Source organism: Semicossyphus pulcher, unplaced genomic scaffold, assembly GCF_022749685.1.
Source record: "Semicossyphus pulcher isolate SPU_LCO1_2020_fin unplaced genomic scaffold, fSemPul1.0.p SCAF_9, whole genome shotgun sequence".
Taxonomy (NCBI): Eukaryota; Metazoa; Chordata; class Actinopteri; order Labriformes; family Labridae; genus Semicossyphus; species Semicossyphus pulcher.
The window spans coordinates 9,353,253-9,377,301 of NW_027211770.1; the positions used below are offsets into that span (position 1 = coordinate 9,353,253).

At 43.5% G+C, this 24,049-nt stretch overlaps 1 protein-coding gene across 1 annotated transcript in view; it reads right to left on the reverse strand.

Moving 5' to 3' along the window:
* znf407 (zinc finger protein 407) overlaps positions 1-24,049 on the reverse strand; it is a 173,265-nt gene that overhangs the window by 34,140 nt on the left and 115,076 nt on the right. The window contains exon 9 of the mRNA XM_069656664.1: positions 16,296-16,474. Within this exon, the coding sequence (XP_069512765.1) occupies positions 16,296-16,474 (179 nt within the window). The remainder of the gene's footprint in view (positions 1-16,295; positions 16,475-24,049) is intronic.

Here is a 24,049-nt window from a genome sequence, read left to right on the forward strand (position 1 = left end):
ATCCCTCCTCCACCTCCCTCCCTCCCTCGTCGTGGTGAGGAGGGCAGTAATTACTCTGGTGTCAGCGTTGCTGGGTGCGACTCCTCCCCCGGCAAGGGGCGGCGGGCATCCATAACCCATCGTCCTGCCACGGGGTAAACGCCGGGCCATCCATCACGCACCCACTTGACAAATACCTTCCATAATAGAAGTTTATTTTTATGGGAGGCTGAATCAAGGACTTTCCCATGCATACAAAAACGTGTCAGAATTATTTATGGCTTGTGCTGAGACGCACAATATGTCATATCAAAGTCCCATCCCGCTTGCCGGCGCTGCTGCAAGCTGCCGGCGCTTGGCCTGTCGATATCTCCGCTCGCTATCAATAATGTGGAACACCGCCACGATAAGCCTCAGGATTCGGAGGTCATACTCGACACGCAAACGCACACGCACAGGAGATGACACACACACACAGGCTTCGCATGCATGCATAGACAGGCACATGCAGAAAACTCACACATGATGGCATATCAAATGATTTTTGTGCGCTCACACACACACACACAGGGAGGGGAAAACACACATAAATTCCTGAATGAGTCCACATTCCCACATGTAATGTTCAGAGCAAAGAAAACAAACATGTTTTTGCTCTCGCACATGAAAGCATAAAAATAGTTGAACGTGAATCAAGAGAAATTTCCTCCCTATAGAATAAAACAATTACCCAAACTAAGATGTTCACAAGGCTGAACATGACCCGCTTTTGTGGTGAGCAGGACCGCAGATTGCCGTCCGTCAGTCAAAATCACCGCCAAGGTCAGACGGAAACAAAGCCGTTCGGAGACGAGGGAGCGCCGCTGATGTCTCCACTACATCTTTGTGTATGCGTGTAAAGAGTGTCTGTACGTCGGTGCGCTGTAGAATAATCTCCGAAAAAAAAAGGCAAACATAACAACTTAAAGGAAATCCCTCCACTGCAGCCTGCAAATCTGAGAGCTGTCAGTCAACGTGAGTGGCAACCCCTTTCGCCCAGAGAAACGGCAATAAATTGGGTTTCCTGATAAGAACCCCGTGCATCACCAGCACAACGTCTGTCCAAAAAAAAAAAAAAAGGAAAGAGGAAAAAATGAGCTGCTTTTCCGTAGGCCACTTGAGTGCTGTCAATCAACATGAGTGACAGGCTCACATGTCGCCAGTGGAGAGAGCAATGGAGGGAAAAAATAGATTAATGTACAGAGGAAGCAGCGGTGAGAGAGGGAGGGAGGAGAGAGAGAGAGACAGCATTAAGCCTGGCTGGGAGAAAATGAATAAATATGATAAATATGATAATTGAAATGATGAGATTTTGGTACTTGGTATTGGATTCCGCTGTGTGCCCAAAGGGATTAGTCCTTCATTCACTGTCATTTCCAGCCTTTCTGTACCCTACGCACACACACTCACATAAACCCTGAGCACCCACGCATGCATGAATGCAACACAAAATGCAAACATTTAACAAAAACATCGACTTCCACCAGGTGGGTTGTTGTGTGTGTGTAAAACTCTACGGCAGCAGGAGGTGATAGACCTAAAAGTAAACCCCCGACAAAGTGGAGAAAATAGGAAAAAACAGCGTCGGTAGCAGCGGGAGAACTTTGTCCTGTGAAGACAGAAGATGTATGGCTCAGGGGAGATAGTAGCAACAGTAAATGATTACCTTTTTACAAACTGGGCCTTTGTAATAAAATGCGTAGGGGGGAGTATTATCAATTCAGCCGCCCGGTGAAGATAGCATTTCTGAAGCCACGGCGAGGCTGATCACTATCTAGAGAGGAGCCTGAATCTGTATTCCTCACCGCGAGTCCAGGAGGGAGCGGGGTCTGAGACCTGTTCGGATGTGTGCGCATGTGAGAGGAAGTGTGTGTGTGTGTGTGTGTGTGTATCACTGAGAGAGACATCCGTTAAGGCCTCTTATGCCTGCAGGCCCAGCCATGACAGAACCGAGATCTATTTTCTTACACCCACAAACAGATAGACATGCAAGAGTGTGTGTGTGTGTTTGTGTGTATTCAGAGGAACACATCAATACACATGAAATCTTTTATACGTGCAAACATACACACTAAGTCCTTGGGGCAAAGAACTATAAAATTGGAGATGGAAGTTCTGTGTGAAACTGCGTGTGTGCGTGCGCGAAGCTGAGATTCTCTGTAAGATGTCTGATTCGGGGAAAGACACTGACAGATGACACGCACACACACTCCCTCAGACAACACTCTTGTCTGATAGCAGTCAAACAGAAGTAGAAGCGAAGAGAAGAGACAACAGACAGACCGGCAAACAGATAGAGAGACAGATAGCATGGCAGATTCAGCTGCTGGCCCACAGTCACATCACTCACTCCCAACACACACAAGCGCATCACCCGAAAAATGGCGAGAAGACGAAGCAACACACACAAACACAGGCGCAAAGCGAGCGAGAGGAGTGTGTGTGAGGGTTATAAAATGGGACAGTAATAAAGAGATATCAGCGCAGCCCAGGGCGTTAATGCATGCTATTGAATTGTGGGATATTAATATGAAGCTGGGCGACCAATGACACAACATCTGTCCCTCATGTGTGTGTATGCACGTCTGTTTAACGTCACACATGCTGCAAAACATCACTCTGCCAGCTGGTATCAAAGGTCAGTGAATTTTAAAATGTTAAACACTTCCGTCCATTTTTAATGAATGAATTAATGAATATAAGTCCACTATTTGTATTTTAAATGTTTGTATGATAATTATTATTAACGGGAATCGTGAAATAACCCAGATGATGTCACCGGGGTCATCACAGAAAGCTTTTAACCAGGGGGCATGGATGTTTTAAATACTCCATATCTCATACTGGAGGCTTTATGTAAGGTCAGTTTATCTCTGCCTGCTGTTTGAATACTGACCATTTTTAAAATGTGTCTCTCGCAGCTCCTCAGCATTTTAAAATACGAGACTAAGTCACTGGTATTACACTTCGATGAGCCAATCAAGCCAAAAGATATTACGAGGGTTAAGTTGGAAAGAGTTGATTCCTGATACGGCTTCAAAGTAGCCAAGTGAATATGTTTATTAAACGTTTTTTTATAATTATTTAAAGCCCCCCTCCAGGTAAAATCAAGTGTTTAACCTTGTAAACATCTCCATGTGGTGTTTTTCATGTGCTACAAGACATATCAGGGACAACATCAGCAGTCATCTCCATGGCTGGGCCTGTCTGCTTTTAAACTGCAGTGTACCAAGGACAGGCTGAACAACACGTTTTCAGATTGGCAGGTTTGAGACGTCACAAACCTAAGGAGCCAATCCTGTTAATGGAAGGGGTGACGCTGCGCATATCATTATGTGTAACCTATGGCAACCACTTCGGCGATGCGCGAGCCAGCTGTAACCGTCATCGTAATTTTTGCAAACTCACTACTGACTACTAACGTTAACGTTACTACTAATAATTACTACATTTCAAGCTAGTTAAGTTTCAACATGTCGCCACTAAATGATGGCAGAGACCTGTTTTGTTTTCGTGACGGAGGGGATGGTTGGAAATATGCATAGTGGGCGGGGACTATGCAGATTCAGTATTTTTTAATGAGGGAGAAGGAGGATTTTTACAAGGTAATTAAACGTATTTTGCAGAAAAAACATGTCAGACACAATTTATTATTTCGAGCAGAGCTTTTTATATGTCTTAAAACATGACTGGAGCTGGTCTTTAATGTAATTATAATTAAATATTTAGTGAAGGTTTATGACCTGTGTCCACTAACGGTGTTTTGTGTGCTGGCAGCTCCTACTTTATATACAAAACCAGTGCAGTTTAGCGTTTTGTGGTGCCTAGCGAATAAACGTCCTTACTGCACTCTCAGTGGAAAATAGTTCAACTTTTGTAACACCGCCGCGCTCGTCAATGTCACTTCTCCCTCACCAACCAATCAAAATCAAGAAGGGGCGGGACTTCTGATATCAACTTTGTCAACAGCAATGGTGGAGGAGAAGCTAATCCTTTCGTTTTTTCGAGGGTACAATTTCCAGGTCTAGAGTTGCTGCTTATGTCAGGTATTTTGTTTGTTGTTTTCTTTGTAAGAAGTTAAGAATACAGAGTTAAAGCAACAGACTTAACGCTCACTACCAAGGGGCGCAGAAGCGCTGCGAGAAGCACTCTCAAATTGAGGATGTGGACGCAGTTAGTGGACACAGACCCTTAAGGCTCCACGATGCTCACTTAAGCCATAATCTGAATATTTTATAAAGTTATCTTTTGTTGAACATGTAACACAGAAATAATGAGTGTTGTGATAAACTGTTGAATATGTCAAAATAATTGTATTAAATTAGATATTTAAATATATTTGTGTCCCTGCGGTTTTGAGTTTATATTACGCTTCTTTCATTTGACAGATTCTTTCAAACAAAGCGCCTCACAACAAGAAAGTGAGTAAATTAGTAAAAGTGAAAATAAAGTGACAGGTCCTCCAGCTAATCAGCCAACCCAAGCACACATCGAGGACTCAGCAGCTTCCCAAACTCTGATCTCTAATTTCAAATAAAGTCCCCCGTTCAGATCGTCATCTCGACGACTGCTCAGCAAAGCGCTCTGCTATAGAAACACAAAAGTTTTCCCCCTCTCTCCATCCTCCTTATTCTCCTTTTCCCTTTTTTTCACAGGTGTCAGAAGAGATTTCATGGCCTGTGCGTATGTGTGAATTTGCCACACCCCTTTTGAGTGCTAATTTACCCTTTTAGGTTTAATCTCCCCGTGAGTGGCTTTCCTCGCCCTTTAATTAGGCTATGGGGAGTCGACACCAACACTAAACACACACACACTTAAGACTTTGAGACGCGCACACAGACTATTTCTTTCTACAACACACACTCACACTTATACATGTACACACACCGAGTAAAATGCTGCAGACACACAGTCTGAGACTTGAGACACGCTTTGCTAAGACAGTCCTCATCAGCCCTCTGTGGGCCTCTTTCACACTCTGGCTCCCCTCAGCTGCACCAGTCACCAAGACAGGACAGAGAAAGGAGGGGAGAAGAAGAAAAGAAGAGGAAAAAAAGTGAGATATTCTGTACTTGTTAGAGGACAGAAAGAGGTGCTGCGGCTGAAGGCATTCATCTCTGAACTTTTTTTTCCCCATTTCAAATCTATTTGTCAAGTTAAAGCTGCATTAAGCCACATCAGATTTTGGCAGACCCCAAGTGGCAGCGGGAGATAGATGTTTGAATTTTAAAGAAATTCACGGCCCGTACATTTTCTGACAATGTAACGGTGATATGTGCACTCATTGAACCCACATAGTGTGGGGGAAAGAGATCAGACCAGGCGTTCTTTTATGTTAATGAGACGCTTGAATTTCACTCATTAGTTACTCTCTAAGTTTGGGATTTAGGAGGAAGGCAGAAGTATTTTAACGTCTAACTCCTCTACCCCAAAGACGTCTACACGGTCCTTTTTGAAAAGCAACTGGGAGGAAGTTTTATTTTGTGTTGATTTTTCTGGCCACTTTAGACAAAGCGATGTGTCTCATCTCTTTGCTGATCCTGTCCCTTACATGTATGTTTAGTATTTTTAAATTGTCTAAACCCATGGTTCTCAGCTGGTGGGTCGGGACCCAAAAGTGGGTCGCGGAGCTGTTTTCAGTCGGTCTCAGATGTGTGCTTGGAAAAACAAAAGTTGCGGCAAAAAGTCGATGCTGCGCTTTTATTTTGAAGGACACAGGTTTCCTGTAACGTGAGTGCAGCAGAAGTGTAGTTTACTCACACTCCATGTATCCACTGATTTGGTAATCCCAGCTACAGTTACATTCTTTAAATGTAATGAGCCCAACAGTAGTTTATGTTGCACTTCTTTATTTCTATTTAAGAAATATTTCCCCCTTATTCACTTCAACCATTTAGTTTGACTTTAATACTGTTGTGTTTTGTAAATGTAACATACTGTGATGCTACGTTCGGTCTCAGGTCCAAACTGCAGCACTTTTCTTTAAATTAATTTAAATGGTTGAAAATAATCTGAAATTTGGGTCACGATTTGTCACCAAGGAGGTGGTGGTGAGCCCTGAACCACCGGTCTAACGCGCCATTCACTGTGAAACTTTGCCCAGGAAACTGTGAAACATAAAAGGCCTTTTGGCAGCGTGCTGTAAATCTTTGTGTCGGACACCATCCTTGTGACAGGCATTAAAAACAGCTATACAGAAAAAAGTCTTTGTCCGGATGGTCTTGTTGCTTTTGTCGCTCATATAGAGACATCAGTATTAATTTGTTTCAAACCCACATAAAAACTTTTTACAGTGTGTTAAAATGTACTGAAGCCCTAAGCAGACATGCAAACATACATTATATTTACTCTGTTTTCCGTGATAACACGTAATTTCTAGTCATTTCCTTGAGATCTCAACTTATCTCTCACGTTATCACAAGATAACGACGCGGCACCACAGTAACGTCAGATGATTATAACTCGTATCCCCAGAGTTGCAAAAGCACAAAACAAACAGAAACAGGCTTAACTTACCTCATTAGTGCGGGCAATGGCAGCATGACATGTCCTGGTCTGTAATATCACAGTGACCACAGTGTTTTGTTTTCTGGAAAATTATCCCTTTATCACGAGAAAACAAGCTTTGTTATCTCGACATAATGGGCCAAATTAATCTGTTATAACAGGAAAACCAGCTTTGTTTCCCCAAGATGACGAGAAAAATAAGTCGAGATCTCGAGAAAATGATGAGAAATTACTCGTTATCACGGGACAACAGAGTAAATAAAATGTATGGATGCATGTCCGCTAAGGGTTTCCGTACAAATGGCACCTTTTCATGAATCTACTCTTAAGTATGTCTGAAAGGTTTTCACAGTAAACGACTGTTTGGTGTTTGCGAAAAAAACATCCTAAAAAGCTGAAATATATCGCACAATCGTAAAACAGGCAGATCTTTAATCTTCTCACTCTAGTAAGTGTTGCCCTCCATCTACTTTCTTAAAGCACCACCTGTAACTGTGCTAACTTACACTGAAACTCCTCTACTCCACTTTTTCCTCTCGCTCTCCAAACAGACCACAGATTCACCCAAACAAACTGGCCACTAAATAGGGAAATACAATAACAGCCCAAGTGATAGTGGCTTGTTATGTTGGAAATAAGAGGGCACTTAATTGGGGTCTGATAGTCTAATAGGCAGCCCCTCTGATTACCAACTCTGCACATTGGCTTAAATTAGCCCACTGATGAGCAGCCAGGGGATTCAATTATGCTGGGGGAGAAATAAGGGGCCCTAATAGGCCACTGTATCAGTGAACATGGGACCGGGCTGGGCTAAAGCGCTGGTAATTGGTTGTTTAGTTGGGAAAGTTGAGTCTGTTGGTTAATTAGAGATTCTGAGACGCCTGTAGAGCCACCAAACAGACGACACACGGAGGCTGGAGAGGCGAGGGAGGAAGACAAGGGTCCCGGGCACAGTAAAAGGGGCAAAGGTCGCGGCGGAGATCTCAGAAGAACACTTCAGCCGATGAGGGTGTAGATCAGGGAAAACATGTTGGTACTAGGAGGCGTGTTGACTCAGAAAAGGTCAAGAAGGGCAAGCTGGGCTGGAAGTGATCAGCAGTCTGGCTTTGTCTCCTTCACCATTTTCTTTCTTTATCTCCTCACTTCTCTTTTACTCAACTTTCCCATCAATAACTTCTTTCTCTTTCCGTCTGTCTTCTTTCTCTCAGACAGCTCAGTTGTTAGCAGTAACTGGGTATGTACAGCGTGTCTGAATTGAGGGAGAAGGAGGATTGAATTATGGATGAGGTTTTATAGGAGCCGGCGGCCTGTCTGGTCCCATATTCACTGTCCCATACAGGAGGAGCAGCCCTGCCCGCGAGCATCCGCACCGCGCGTCACTCACAGGAGGTGTTTGTGTTTGTCGCTGCTGTCTAAGTACTGCATGGTAATATGAAAGCATACTCTAGTGCTCGGACGAATGTTCCTGCAAACACATAGCAAATATTTTTTCTTTTGATTAAGAATAAAGAACTTCTGTATTTGGTATGTTTTAACAACTAATATTAATAATTTTAAATAAACAGTCCCTTAAGGAGCCCAAAAAGCAGTAGTTTAATTTAAACTAATGACACCCTGAAATCCTGGAATCGGTGGAGTGCTTCCAAACAAAATTGTGCGTGTTAGCTGTGCAGGAAAAGTAGTTATAGTTTTTAAACTGGAACTCCAAAAGGAAACATTTGCTCATTAACTACTTAATGATAAACTGCAGTTGTGGGAGCACACTTCCCAGATAACCAGACGTCCACGGTTGGCTCCCTTTGTTACGGTTGTAACTCTTGATTTTCCTCGCTGACGGTCGCTTTCCTTTTTAGACTGTTTGCTTCATCTGAGCGTCCAATTTGTTTCTATTTCTTTGGATTTTCACTTATTGTTGAAGTTGTATCTGTAGTCATCCATCTTTTCTTTGTTTGTTCAGCCATAGTAGATTACTGTTTACTCGCAACACTTGCAGAGACCGGAAAAGCAGCCGCTTAGCTCCGCCTACCCTCTCTGGCAGACCAACCACTGCTGGCTGATGGAAAATGCATCACTAACTGGGTGTCGCTTGTGATGTTTCCGTGGAAGTCGCACCAGACACCCAGTCTGTAATACTGCAAATGCAAAGGCTTTCATCAGTGGACCATAGGCTCAATCACCATTGTGTTCCCTCATTCGGCGATAGATAGTGACTTAACAGACATTTATTTAAATGAAAATCTTTCAGATTAGTTTGCATGGATACAAATTCATCATCTTGTTTCGACTTCTCCTGCCATTACATGTACGTCCCAGTTGCCACAATCAGAAAGCAGCAATGAGCTAAATATCTGTGTGGACTGAACACTTGCTGTCACACTGTGCAACTGTTGCAGCCTGTGCCCTACATAAAGCATCTCTAACTTTTTAGAATAGTGCAACATAAGCAAGCCCTTAACATAACTGTGCCACTGCAACACCACAGAGGATATGTCGAGCGTCATCCATCTGCTTCAGACTTTCTGACAGTGACAGAACCTGTCCAGAGGCTCAGATACAGGCAGAGTTTGACCCAGTCTGTCAGTGACACTACACTTTCAGTCATCATTTACAGTGTGAACAAAAACATCTGTCTGCTATGGCCCAAAGGTGGCAAAAACACGATGCAGACATTCACTTTATACCAGCTGGAAATCTGCTGCCTCTCTCCTCCGCACTGATTGGATGGGACCCGTCAGTCAAGCCTCTGAATGGCCACTAAACGGCTGAGAGGAGGCTCTCAGATTAGTGCCAGGAGGAAGGGACGGGGAAGGAGGAAGAAGAAGATGAAACAAAAGGCCGTTTGTTGTGGCTGATGAGTGATAAATGCAGCCAGTTGGGGGAGTTTTCACGCTCATTGGAGCAGGTCATTATGCAGGATTTGCTGCTCGCTCGGCCCAGACTGGCCCTGTATTGGTTTACTGGGATGCATGCAACCGACGGTGTGCTTTTCACCCACTAAACCGCTTAGCTACCCCCCGAAAACACTCACACACACCCCTTGTTGGACGTCTCCGAGGAGGCACTGAGCAGCTGCTTCTTAACTGTAATAACTCAACCAAGACTACGTGTGGCGTGTGGATGGAAGGAGGTAAAGACAATGTTAAAAATACTGAAATTATATATTTATATTCCAAACCTTTAGTTTTCTTTCAATTAAAAAAAAACGGACTTTCAAATGTTTTGTGAGTAGATATGTGTGCTCAAAACAATCCTTCAGTCATCAGGTGAGCCATTTAAGACCTGCTGAAGGTGAAAGGTGTGTCTCCATGAGGGAATTCTCCAATTAACACCCCGACAGTGGCTCGAGCTCACCTTCAAGTTTGTACATGCAGGTTTTCTAAGGTTGTTTATGTGTGTTCGGGAGAAATAGGTATGAAAGGGACAGAATAACAATAGCAGGAAGTAGCTGGGTTTACATGCACACTTGTTTTGTCATTCTGAATGAACTCATCCCGATTGAAGACACCAACGTATGCTTACTGCTACTGGAAGCAATGCAGAGGAGAAGACGGGCACACCGGTATTTACATGCATTTACGTCAACACGGAGAGCATGCGCGGAAGAATGCAGTCAGGATGTAATCGGGTCAAATGGTTTACATGGTACAGTTTTTCATTTAATTGGTATATGAAAAGGTTTAAACCTCCCCTCTGCAACTGATGGACATTTCAATCAGTTTGGGCCTTTTTATTCTGATTGAGGTGTTTATATGGAGCAGTTTTATTTGGTTTGGGCTTTTAAACTGATTATAATTGGAATATGAAGCTCCATGCAATCTCGGATCCCATCGGCTATAGTCTGAGACGATACAGCCTCTGGAGACACCGGTGAACGTGCCGGGCGGTAAGTGATGAACGACTTCCCGTCGAGACTTCCTTTTCCGCGTGCTGCACTGTTACTGAAAGAGAAACCGTTTCTTGTGATTTACTTGTTATTAACGGGTCTTACCTTTGCCAAAACATCATGATGCAGATTAGTAAAAAGTAAAAATCAAGCTGTGTCAGGTCTGTCCTCAAGAGGAGAAGAAAACTTTTAAAATGCTCATTTGTTGAACGGAGGTCGGATCAATCTGATGCATTCGAGGAATTCGGGAAATCTGAACGCTGAACGGCTTTCGTGACAGCGTCAAGGGAATTTATCTCAAGTTAAATTTTAGATCTAGAACAGATTGTTAGCTGTTAGCATGCAGATGTCTGTTTATAGAGATAAATAAGAAGCTAAAATGTTGTCAGACAGCGCTGATGGGAGCCGAGATGTCATTACGGCGGATTACGTTCCGCCTGCTTTTGCTCTCCTCACGGACTGTTTTTCTTACATACACCGCAGCCTGCTGATACTTGGACTACAAGCGTAGTTCAAACAGAAACCAGAACACTTGCCTTCCGGGAAATCCACGTCCCTGCGAACAGATTCTAGTATGTAGACTATTCTGCTATGTCGAATCTGTAAATAGAGCCAGTGTGGTAAAAGTGATGCGAAGGCATTCTGTGACAATGAAAGGCCTCACGTATTGATGTTTCAGGCCATATTCATTAGATCTCGAGAAACACTCCCAGTTGGACATCAGAAAACTGCACAGGATGTATTTTTGATAAAGGATTTGACAATTTAGTTTAAGTTGTTGTTTCTTTCTTTGTTGGTAAAAGTATTTTTTTGGCTTCCCATTAAGGCAGTAAATCCCTCATTGTTGACTTTGTAAGGCACAACTCAGATCGGCTGACTCTACGCTGTGACAGCATCAGCACAATAAGCCACGCTTGTTAATCTGATTTTACATCGCACCGAACAGAATGACTTTTTTCATTAATGCCCATCATGTGAAGGCAACATACGGACGGTGACACAAAGACGCAGGTTCATCACTAATGCTGACGACTTGATGTCCTATAGGTGTTTTTCAAAGAACTGTGATGCATTGTTGTTTTTTTCACATATTTTCCCACATCGAAACGTGTCACATTTAACACATTGTTATTAGAAACAGATGTTGATTTTATCGCCGGTGTCTGTGGCTTCTTTCACGACGTCGACACAGTGTCATATGCGCTGGGATACCAGGACACATTTGCATGACATACACACCTGTCCTCCACAATCCAACACGCCGCTGTAACACAATACGCAAGTAAAACTCAGGAGAGTAATGTTTCAGTACATGATGAACAGAAGGTGAAAGCGAGGGAGGGGAGCCGCGCAGGCACACAGATGCATAACTTAAGTAAAAGCTATCCAAAGCCATATTTGTTTACAGATTTGTTTAATAAGGAAAAATATATGCAAACAAATGAATTTGCCTGTGGTTGTAACTGTGTATTAAGATCATCACTTACAAGGCCAGGTCTCCTCTAGCCCTCTACGGTAACCATCCATCATGCATTATTAAGGAAAATAGAATCTGCATAAAGCAGAAACAATGCCTGGAAGAAGTTTATTTATTTATTTGTTTTATCTGTTCAGGCACTAAGCAGCAGATCCAAGCACTCAGTTGCTGTAAGCTAATTACAAAGCATTTGATCTCTATGCCCCCAAGATGTGCAATTATAACCTTGGCTTAAAATTAGCTAAATATTTCACAATTAAAAATAGTGGGATGAAGATGCTCTGACAAAACTAATGGCGACATCTCACCTGTGTGTGTGTGTGTGAGTGTAACATAGTTACTTAACAGGACAGGAGGCTGATTTAACAAAGCCATTGCCCTGCAACCACAGCTGACCTCGCTGGAGGGAGATACACAGAGAGGGGAGGAAATATACTGTTTCCCAAAGCTTCTCCACTTGTGGTGTACTTGCAGCATTTTAACTAGAAAGAAAGTTCTAGTAGGAGAGTAATTTAGCAAAGTCGCAGCGCTCGGAGGAACCTGTGGCTCTAGTTGTGCCGCAGTGCTATCTAAGCCGAGATCACACAGGCACCGCCACTTCTCTCTGGCATATCTCTCTGCAGATCGCACAAGAAAGACAATTGTCATTACCATTTTATTAAAATGTGTCCTATCAGCAACATTTCCCCCTCACATATCTAACCTCCTTTTTCCTTTCTTTCCCCCCCCTCTAATTCTAATCATCATTCCCCTCCATCACTTGCTGGGTCTAATTCCCTCTCTTCCTTCGTTTGCAAAGGACCTCTGCTTTCATCCTTGAGAAGGGCTTTAATTCGAAGTGCGACGCTGAATAAAGAAGGAACGAGAGAGGGAGAGAGAGGGGAAGCGAAAGAGAGAGTGATACGGAAAGACAGAGCACTAGCGGAGACGTTCGGGTGTCAATCAATCGGGCGCGAGGGGCTGCAAGGGCCCGTGACTGGGGTGCGTTTGATCTGTGTCTTTCAAAGGGGGAACAGCGGGACGGGCCATCACAGATGATTTGGCTCTCGCTGCTGGCCCTGGTGCCACTCTGACAGAGAGCAATCACAAGCAGGTTAATTCAACATCTACCTTCTTAATCTTTTTTTCCCCTGTCTCTTTCTTTTGGTCTCGTTCTGTCTACTTAGATGAAACACTGCTCTTTCCACTACCACCCCCTCCTCCCTTTTTCCTCTTTTGAAAGAGGGAGAGATCACAAGTGTACTTTCAATGACTTTTCAAACCACCTATAGTCTGATTGCTTTGGTCTTAATCAAGTGAAGAGGGTTGTTGATTTCCTGCATTCCAGCGATAGTTTATTTACATGTTGCTGTGAACAAACTGTATTACAGCAATGAAAGCTAAGTGGGATCAGTAATTTCTCCTTGGAAAATGGTGCTGTAAAGACTTTTCTTCTAAGGGGAAGAAACACCATCAGCTGCATTTTTGGATCATTTCTTTTTCTGTCAGTCTTCGGGTTCATATCTTTGGTGTGGTGTGGCGTGAGCAGAATATAAATAAGAGCGTCAAGATGACATCTTGAAAACATGCTGCTTAACTTCACTGCAAGAGGAAATATCTCCTCCGCATGACTGAAAGACGACGCACATTCCAGACAAGATCTGACCTTCGTTCTTAAAAATGAAAACTGAAGCCAACGATGTTCACGGCTTGCAAAAGATCTGGGTAGTCCAGGCAATTCATAACCACAGCATCGGCCTGGAAAGACCAAGGTAGACACAAAGCAACAGAATGCATCCATGAGTCTGTCTTCCTCACCAAAGGTCAGCCATGCATAAGGACAAACAGAGGTGAGGGAAATTCTGGGGTGAGAGGGTAAGAGGAAGCGTAAAGGTGTGCTTTGGTTAAAGGTGAGAGGTCAAAGAGAATAATAAGCAGGAAGGTGTTTGTAAGAGTAGGTGAAGGTAAAAAGGTTAGGACATGGAAGTGAAGGAGAACTGAAGTTGGTTCTTAAATTTGGTTATGTACCAAGAAATTCAAAGGAACAAACTTCCCAGAGTCAGCACAAAGACGCAACTCCTGTCCATTAGTTTCAATAGGAAATACACCACAGTGCCAAAGAATGCAGCTGTTTTCTAGTAATGTCCCTGCCTGGCCTTTTTCCCATGGAGCTCCCCTCCGACTCCACTCCTTTTATTTAAGGTCAAAGGGATAACAGGATAAAGGCTGTCCTCCCTGCTCCCCTGAAGGACAAGCACTCTGCCGATTGGATTTGGTGGCCTTCAAGGACAAAGGAAGAACACTGGGATACAAAGGAACCAATAGAGGAGGAACAAGATTTCATCTGTCTCCATGGCCTGAGTGATTGGCAGGGATGGCTGGAGCATCGCTCTGAGTGCCGGCTCTTTGTGGCCGGGTGCCCTCCATCACCACTGAATAGCAAGACTCGATCCATCCACAAAACCACGCTCAAGGGTTCTGAAGGATCTGACCTCAGTGGAATAATAGGACCTGGGCGGGGTTCGCCGGGGGCAGCCAGGTGATTTAATTCAGAGGAATGGTCTCAAATGTTGATTTGTCTGTGGGTGAACACTGTATGTGTTCAGGTTGTATGCACATTACACACAGGGGTGCTGAAATTAAGAGGTAAGTTGGTTTCAGCAGCAACAGCAGAAAAAGAGTGGGTAGTTAGCATATGTTTGCAGCTACTGTTACTTTTTTAGGCATGACAAATGGGAGCCCAAAGATTTACTACGGGACTTCCACAAAGTTGGGGAACTCAAAGAGAAATATATAAAAGTAAGGCTCAACACTGACAGGGCAAGTGATGCAGGAAGTCCCTGATATGTTTGAAAATTGTGAGACGCTGGATACTGCAAGTACTACAACACAAACTAAGTGCATCTTTTGAACCTGTAACCAACAACTATCCGGATAACTGACATCCAGGCCTGGACTTCCTTTCTGTCTGATGCTCATCGCCTACAGTCCAACTGCAGCTTTAGACAGAAATATTGAGTAAGAGCGGATCAATTGTTTTCAGATGATCCCTGATGGGTAATGGGATTAGGGCCGCTGTGGCTCAGTGGTAGAGTCAGTCTTCTCTCAATCAGAAGGTCGGGGGTTCGATTCCTGACTGCTACAGTCACATGTCGAAGTTTCCTTGGGCAAGACACTGAACCCTGAACTGCTCCCGAGGCATAGCCTTTGATGTATGAATGCCTACAGATCTTGATTGAAAGGGTGAATATGGCATGTAGTGTAAAAGTGCTTTGAGTGGTTGGAAGACTATAAAAGCGCTATATAAGTACAGTCCATTTACCATTTAAGACACATTTTGTATAATGTATATGTATACAATGTATTATGACAATTTAAAGAACATAATTGTGATGATGCCACATTGATGTAATCAGAGTTATCTTAACTTAGGTCAGCTTTTAAATAGATGACCTGCATCCCAAACTGGAGGTGTGAATTTGAATGACCAGTCAAAGAAGATCTAATCTCTATAAACACATATCTGCATATCAATTTGGAAGCTGTAGGCGGGGGACACGATTTTTGGTGTCAGAAAAGTCTTGTTTCTGTTTTGTAGCCAGAATAGTATTGACCAACAATGTTTGAATGGCCTTTAGTTGCATGCAGGGAAAACATGCATCAATTTGACTTTTAGCTGATCCAGTAAAAAAACATGATAGTGGGCAGCTCCCAGAAGGGGAACTGTGAAACTCAGGCAAGACACTGCTGCTAAATAAGCTCAGAAGACCTTTAAGAAGTGTTAAAAAATGTCTTCAAGCCACTGTTGTTTTAAAATGTAGGAATTAGGTCACACATATATTTAAAGGAGGGGTATTATGCTAATTTCAAGCCTCATGTTTTACTTTGTGACACCTCTTGTGCAGGCCCTCATACAGCCTCTGCTTGAAATGACTCAGTCAGCTCTGTTCCTTTAAGAACCCCCGCCCCTACAAGCCCACTTTTTTCTGATTGGCCAGCTCTCCAAAGCCTGCTGAGGCTGCACTTTCTGACGTCATAAAATGTAGCGTGTACAAAAAAACCTGGCGTTCACAGCAGCCTGCAGACTGAGCTGAGAAGCCTGGGGATTACTCCAACATAGTTTTACCAACAGATTTGAAACTTTACACACGTTTAGTCTGGACATCCAACATTTTAACATTACATGTATGTCTTAAAACGAGAATAAAAACAGCATAATACCAACTCTTTAAGGGATACAAATTGAGAACAGGCACTGAGGGCACATGCACGTCAGGTCAGCAGCAGAGGTGCACTTTTAGACTCAAACACAATCCACCTTTCCTAATTTGATGACAGGGCTCATTTTGTAAAACACCTTGTTTATTATTAACTTTGCCCCACAAAGTATTTAACAGAGCCTCCCCCAGTAGAAACTGAACAGTTAGGTACCTGCATGTAGGTAGGCGAGGTCTGGATTCTCGATATCAGGGTGGCTTTCCTTCAGGTGGTTGCGGAACTCCATGGGAGAGTTGGTGGCAGAGTTGCATTTTGGACAGTTGTACATCTTCACGCCCTCGTGTTTGCCCGTATGGAGGATGTGCTTCCGGATGTTCTCGGCACAGTTGGATCTGAGGGAGACAAACAAAGATAAAAGGCCTAATTCCTTTTTTGGAATATATCTAAAAAAAACACAAAGATTAAAAGATGAGTGTCCTGAGGGAGAAAACACAAGATAAACGCTTGGCAAGATTCCCAAGAAAGGTTTGCTGTACTAACATTTTATTTTGTTACGATAATCACACACACATAAACACACACTAGAAAAAAACTCTGTCTTGGTTTTGGAGCTGAGGGAGCAGCCGTGTTTGGACAGACTCTCAAAGCATTGATTGCTTAAATACGTCTGTGTGAAACAGGCCCACAACTAAAATCAACCAGACCTCTTTCACAAGAAGCAAAACGGGCTTGTTACACAAACAATATTCACATGTTGCAAATTCTTTGATTTCCGTCACGTTCAAACATATTTCTTAGATATTTTCTGTCCTTCCAGCTGGTATAGTTTGGTGTGTGATGGAGCTGTGGGGTGAAGGCAGCTGTGAGGATGGGGATCTAGAGGCCTGCTGAGTGCATTAGTCTGAAGACAGCCGTTATACATTATGTATCTTTTGCAAGTGTATGAAAGCTATGGGAATAGTTTTGTATTTTGTGTGTGCGTTTATGTGTGCGTGCTGGGGTTTGTGGTCTTTGGGCCGGTCAGATAGGGCAGGCCAAGCTGTGAGCTACTGCGGGGTGTACGATGTAATGATGTCAGCTCAGAGAGTCACACACAAGCCTCTGCTGATTAATGATGCTGCCTGACCTGCTCCCAGGCTCTATCTAAACCTGCCCGCAGACACACACAAACACAATAGGCAAGACAAACATGCACATACATACATACATAGACATGAAGAAACCTCAGTTTGCACCAAAGTAAAAATTTGATCTCTGATATGACTACACAGGTGCAACCACACACCTGAATCCATAAACAGCCCTCCCCACACACATACGTTCCCAGGAAAGCACACATAATGCATCATGCAAGCAAGCATGTGCTGTGTAGTTTCATACACACACATAAACACACCATCATGTGTTGATGGATGGGGCACTCGTGCTCAGTTTGGACCTGACATTCTCGGACAGTATAATACGCAATTACTCTCCCTTATCACCTTGGCCGGGACAATAAAGCCTCACAGTGCCATAGCTCACGCCAGCCAAGGAGAGAATTTGTTTTCACTTTTGCAGAGACACCTCTCTCCATCATGGGGCCACAGTCGGGCCCGGGCTCCAATGGGGCCTAAAAAGAAAATAAAACGGGCCCTCAATGGGCTATGTTCAAGCTGTGTGGAATACATAAGCAGTAGCCAGTGGGGGACAATGAGGGCTCTTCATGCGCAAAAGCACTTTGTTAAAAGAAAACTACAGCTAATGAGAATGTTACGATTTCATTTAGCAGATGCTTTTGTCCAAAGCGACGTACATCTGAGAGTTAATGCAACACAAGCAACGATCAAGACAGGAGGGAACAAAGTCAGGAAGAGCCAACAAACAGCTTCAAGTGCGGTCGGACACTGGTGACGACAGGCAGTGTATAGGGCGTTTTGTTTCTTTTATAATAATCATCATCAGCAACAAGGTCAATATCATCATCATCATGAATATCCTAATCAACATAAACAACATCCTCAATGTCATCATCATCAATGGCATCAATATCATTAAGTGCAGAGGTGTTCATAAGAGCTGGGTCTTTTCCACCACCGGGGGACTACTGAGGTGAAGAGTCTAGTTAGCGACTTAGAGCCCTGTTGTGATGGGAGCACCAGGCGCCTTTCATTGGCAGAGCGTAGTGGGCGGGACGGAGTGTAGACCTGGATGAGGGCGTTCACATAGGCAGGAGCCATTTTTGTTGCCGTTTTGTAACTGAGTAACAGGGTTTTGAATTTGATGCGAGCGGCGACTCAGAGCCAGTGGAGGGATATGAACAGTGGAGTGACGTGCTGTTTTGGGTTGATTGAAGACCAATCGCGCTTCTGCGTTCTGGATCATCTGCAGAGGTTTGAATGAACATGCAGGTAGGCCTGCCAGTAGGGAGTTGCAGCAATCAATGCGTGAAATCACGAGAGCCTGCACCAGCAGTTGTTGTGCATGCTCTGAAAGGTAGGGTCTGATCTTCCTGATGTTGTACAGGGCAAATCGACATGACATAGCAATCGAGGCAATGTGAACCTCAAAGGTTTGCTGGTTGCAATTGTGACGCCCAGGTTCCGGTCAGACTTAGTGGGTATGAGTTCAGTTTGTCCAAGCTGGATGTTGATCTGTGGTTGCATAGAGGGACTGGCTGGGATGACAAGGAGCTCAGTCTTGGATAGGCTAAGCTGAAGGTGTCATTGTTGCCAGATCACCATGTAATTCTACATATATGTAGTTCATGAAAGCTTTTAAACTTTCTTTGTGTCAGAAAAGTCAGCCCTGGCTCGCAGGAAGGGATGTATTTGGATTTCTGTTTTGTTTGTAAAGTTAAATTGAAGAAGAATCGGATCTTTCGTGTGAGCACCGATAGCAACAGGGAAAAAACAGACAAATAAAAGAGGGCCAGCTTTGAACCTCGGAATAAACCAAGGAAAATTATGTCATAATGTATGACACAGTTTGATTCAAGGGTGACATGAGGAACAAAACCAGCATTTCTGAAATTCAAAAAAGGTGACGCACATGAACATGAAAGAAGACATCATGCAGGTTAACATGGCAAGTGTTAAGGATGTGAAGAGACTGAAGCTTGTAAATTATCTAAAAGAGTTAGTCATTTATATTGGGTGGTTGGTGACATTTAGGGCGGTTCACAAGCACAGCATTTAATCCGTTTTAATCGAACTCTGGTGCGGTTTGGGTTGTTAATGGGTGCTTACACTTGCAGAGACAGGCAGCAAGATGAGTAGAGGACAGACGTGGGGGAGCGACGAGGAAATAGAAATATGGGCCGACAAGTTGCTTGTGGAAACGCACAAAAACACGGAGGTATTCAAACTGTTCAGTCAAAAACTAAAAGACATTGGAATTGATCAATCTTTGGAACAATGTTGGTTAAACATAAAAAAAAACTCAGACAACAAAACATTAAAGTCTGAGATCGTGTTGAGTGTGATTGAGGAGTGTGCTCTCTGTCTTTGTTTACTTCAAGGAGTTTTCCCACATGGAAATTCTGACCAATCAGAGAGCAGTTTCCTCGTGCATCAAAACTTTTGGTCTGCCGATAAAAGCTGCCGTCTGAACACGAACCAAACTCGAGGCCAAATGCAACATTGTAACAATTTGGTCTTTGATTCAGATCAAACAAACAGACTTTTGGAGTGAAAGCACCCTTACATAAGCCTTAATATTTACACATACAATCAATCATTTATCAAGCTAATTAGCCGGTATTGTTCTGTTTAAATGATCAGCCATTACTAACAAAGCTGTAACAGGTTCACAGATACATCACGGCCACATCTGTTGACTTTTCTCCTGCATCATGAAAAACAAAGGCAGACTTAAGATTTCAAACTGTCACCAGCTCATAAATGACGGTAAATCACGCTGCTAAAGAATGCATTTCATTCTAAAAGTGAGCTGATTTCTTATTCTAAAGCGGGAGCATAAATAGATACAATTTGAAGCGGAGCTAAAAGGTTCTAAAGAGAGCGCGGGTGGATTCCTAGGGGGGCCATGCTATCTCTCAGATATGGTAATGGAGTAATTGTCATATTAAAACAACACAACGTGCGTTTAGGAGTCAGCAGGTGTCACAGTTAGTGAAAGCCCACACCAGCCCTCCTACTATACACTGTATTAATTAGTCCAACACTGTTTCAACTTCCTCCCCCATCCATGCACTCACCATGGGAATCAGCCATGCTGATGCTCAACGGATACATCACCCCTTCTCTGCCTCTTCCTGTCTCTCCCCTTTATTTTAGCCATTTCCATATCCTCCTCCCAGCGAGTGTATGGTAATGGGAGAGGTGTAATTGAGAGGCGCTTCGTTAGAGGAGATTTAAATGTGTTTCTTTGTGTGTGTTAAGAGTTCGGAGGGGGTTGCATTTGGATCATCGGTGCTATTTGGATCTTATTCTGCCAACGAGGCCCGGCTATCATCATTAACGTCTCCCCCTCCTCCCTCATCTCTACCTTCCCTTTACAAGGTCGCAAACCTTCCTGGCACCGGCAGTACGCGTGTCATCCTCAAAGCCGCCATCGCAGCCGATTGAAACAGTATATTAGCAGGTAGATTGAAACATGAATGCAGCAGCATTCAATAAACAATAATAGCCCCTGAAGGATGGTAAGCTGGCAGGAGTCAGAAGGTTACATATCAATTAGCCTGTTTAAGATGCCACGGTGCCTTTAATGAGAGAAAGCCTCCTCATTGTGAACAATAGAGATAATTCCTTAAACACTAAAGTAAAGAAGTTTTGCTGCTTGCATAAATAGCTGGAGAATAGTCAAGCAGACATCATTAATTGACAGCCCAGGACTCCCAGTGCAATATCATTAGAATATTTTTACCGCTAGTCCCCAACTATAATTATCCCCCTCTATTATCTATCTCTGTCTGAATAGGAGATGAGTGGCATTTGATAGATCATTCACTCCCTGCTCATTTACATGCAATTGAGGAGCAGCCTTGATGGAGATCACATTGTATCAAGTAGGAACCATAGATGCCACCCAATACATTTAATATGAATATTTTAAGAGCAAAAAATTACATGCAAACCTGTAAAACTGATATAAATACGTTCTATGAGCCAAAACTGTCAATCAAACAAGTGCTTCACTTGCCTCAGACCTAAATATGTCGATGCAGCGGCACCATATTCACTGCATGAGCCTGGCTTACACCAAAAGGTCAAATGTGCTAACTCATCAAGTCGCTCCTCATCGTGGTCAGGCCACCAGAGACGTCCCGGGTTTAAACATGTATTCACAGTGTTAAAGCGGCGGAGGCGAGGCCCCTCGCGGGTGTCTGAGGCCCCCGCATTCAATTGCTCATCCTCACATTAGTAAGCCAGCGGGGCGTTTCCCCAACCTCCCTCCTCCTCCCACCTTGCCCCCCCTTCTCGCCCTCTGGACCCCTAAAGGACCCCCGGGGCCACCAAAATGTTAATTGGGCTTCTAATTTACTGTTTCATTTGCTACTATCTGTAATGATCATTAAGTATCAGGCAGGAACAATGGGGCCAGGAACACGTGGCTCGTTCTACGTACAGTATCTTTGTGATAGGCCAGTGCAGAGGTTTGATACGGGACCTAAATTTGCCCTCAGGTAAAAAAAAAAAAGAAATCTGCAATTTTATGATTAAGTATTCCTTGCATACATTTTCATTACAAAAGCCTGTGACCAAATAAGACTGAGCTTAATGAGACACTGATAGGATTTTACATATGTATGCATGATGGCGTCGGCTTCATCCTTCAGTTATGGGTTTCTTTCCAGGGTTCTGATGTTCAGCATCCAAAGAAGAGCAAAATTTCATTACAAAAAATGTAATTGTGTGCAAAACAACAAATTGCAGTTACAAATTTATTACAGACTATCATCTGTTTCAATCTAACAAGACTATGGACCCTTTTTATACAATCTATAGTGCGTGGTGTATAGTGCATTCAGGGTGAGTGTAATCAGATTTACAGATTCTACTTAGAAATGTAGAATCTGAAGGCAGGGACGTGGATTTTAGGATGGCAAGTGTTCTGGTTTTAATTTCTAGAACACTTGTAGTCCGAGTAATAGACTATTGACCAATCACGTATCAGAAGGCTGAGGCGTATGCAGGAAAAACAGTCCGTGTGGACAGCAAAAGCAGGCGTAACATCCCGGCTCCCATCAGCGGCTATCTGACAATGATTTAGCTTCTTATTAATCTCTACAAACAGACATCTGCATGCTAACAGCTAACAATCTGTTCTAGATCAAAAATTCATCTTGAGATAAATTCCCTGACACTGTGTCACGAAAGCCGTTCAGCGTTTAGATTTCACGACTTCCTCGAATGCATCAGAAATGATCGATCCGACCTCCTTTCAACAAACAAGCTTCTTTTCTTCTCCTCTTGAGGACAGACCTGACAAAGCTTCATTTTTACTTTTTACTAATCTGCATAATGATTTTGAAATTTCAGCAAAGGTAAGATCTGATAATTAAAGTAAATCGCGAGAAAAACGGGTTATTTTTCTGTAAACAAAGCAGCAAGGGGAAAAGCAAGTCTTGGCTGGAAGTCGTTTACAGCTAACCGCTGGCTACACGCCCGGCATGTTCCCCCTTGTCCCCAGAGGCTATCTCGTCATCAGACTATAGCTGATGGGAGTCCAACTCTCCTTTTGCTCGTCAAACGGCGCATAATCTAGGCACAAAGTTATTCAAAAGGCACAATATAGGTGTGTTTTGAGTGTAACACAAATCAAACTAAGCAGAGTATAATCTCCCATTCCCCTTGAAAGAAAGGTGTGCCTGAATCTGCCGCTTTTCGAGATATATATGGTGGAGACTGCTACTTGGAGAACTTGGACAAGCAGACTATCTATGATGGCAATAGAAAACTTACAAAGCTCCCTGAGGAGAGGCAGGCGTCAGGAGACGGGTAAAGAAAGTTATGCTTCTGCATTATGCAACATCAGTGGGATTCACCCTGTTGGCTCCATAAATGTGTTTACATCACAATCACTTTCATGGCTAATAAAATTTATCTAACCTATATCGGCCTAGGAGTTGAACTTAGAAGACCACATGTTAAAACAAAACATGTTGTCTTTTACATTGGTACAGTCAAGAGACACTTTAAGATGACTTTAGACACAAGGTGAGATGATCATTTGATAGCTGCAGAACGATGGCCTGACTACAATTATCACTTCTCAGCATTTCATATTTTCTAAGTTGGACGGCTTACAAAACGATGTGAGCGCTTCACTGCAGCGGAGCAGGTGCAGCAAGCTGCCGAAATGACTTTGTCACAGAGGGGAAAAAACGAATGAAGAGTACATCTAAAACCAATGATGGGTTTGAGATCATTCCCTTTCACACTCTTCTGCCACAACCTGACGAGGAAGCACGGGATGAGAGAGAGAGAGAGAGAGAGAGGAAGACAGAGGGAGAGAGAGAGACTGAGAGAGAGAGAGGGAGAGAGAGAGAGATGGAGATGTGCAACGCCAGCCAAAACTTTTTCAATTTCACCGACAATTTCCTGTGTAATTACTGATGTGGTATGATGGTGTTTTAATGACAGGGACCTGCCAGTGACAGTGACATTGTGTGTGTGTGTGTGTATGTGTGTGTATGTGTGTGAGGAGAGCGTGTGTGCGTGTATGTGTGTGTGTTGTGGGAGATCTAGCTGGGCCTGTTGATGATGGCAGAGTGATGAGATGGAGCCGTGCTGTGGAGATTAGACCTGTCTGCCCTCCACCTCTCCCACCCATCCAACCCTCACACACACACACACACACACACACATACCCTCAAGCATTAACGCACCCCTCCAAACTACCCTACAATGCCACCTGCTATCTCACCATCACACTCACTCACTTGTATACCACCCGCAGCCCCTCCTCCCCCCACCTATCAACCCCCTGATCATCAGTGCCACAGTGGCAGACATCAGCGCCAC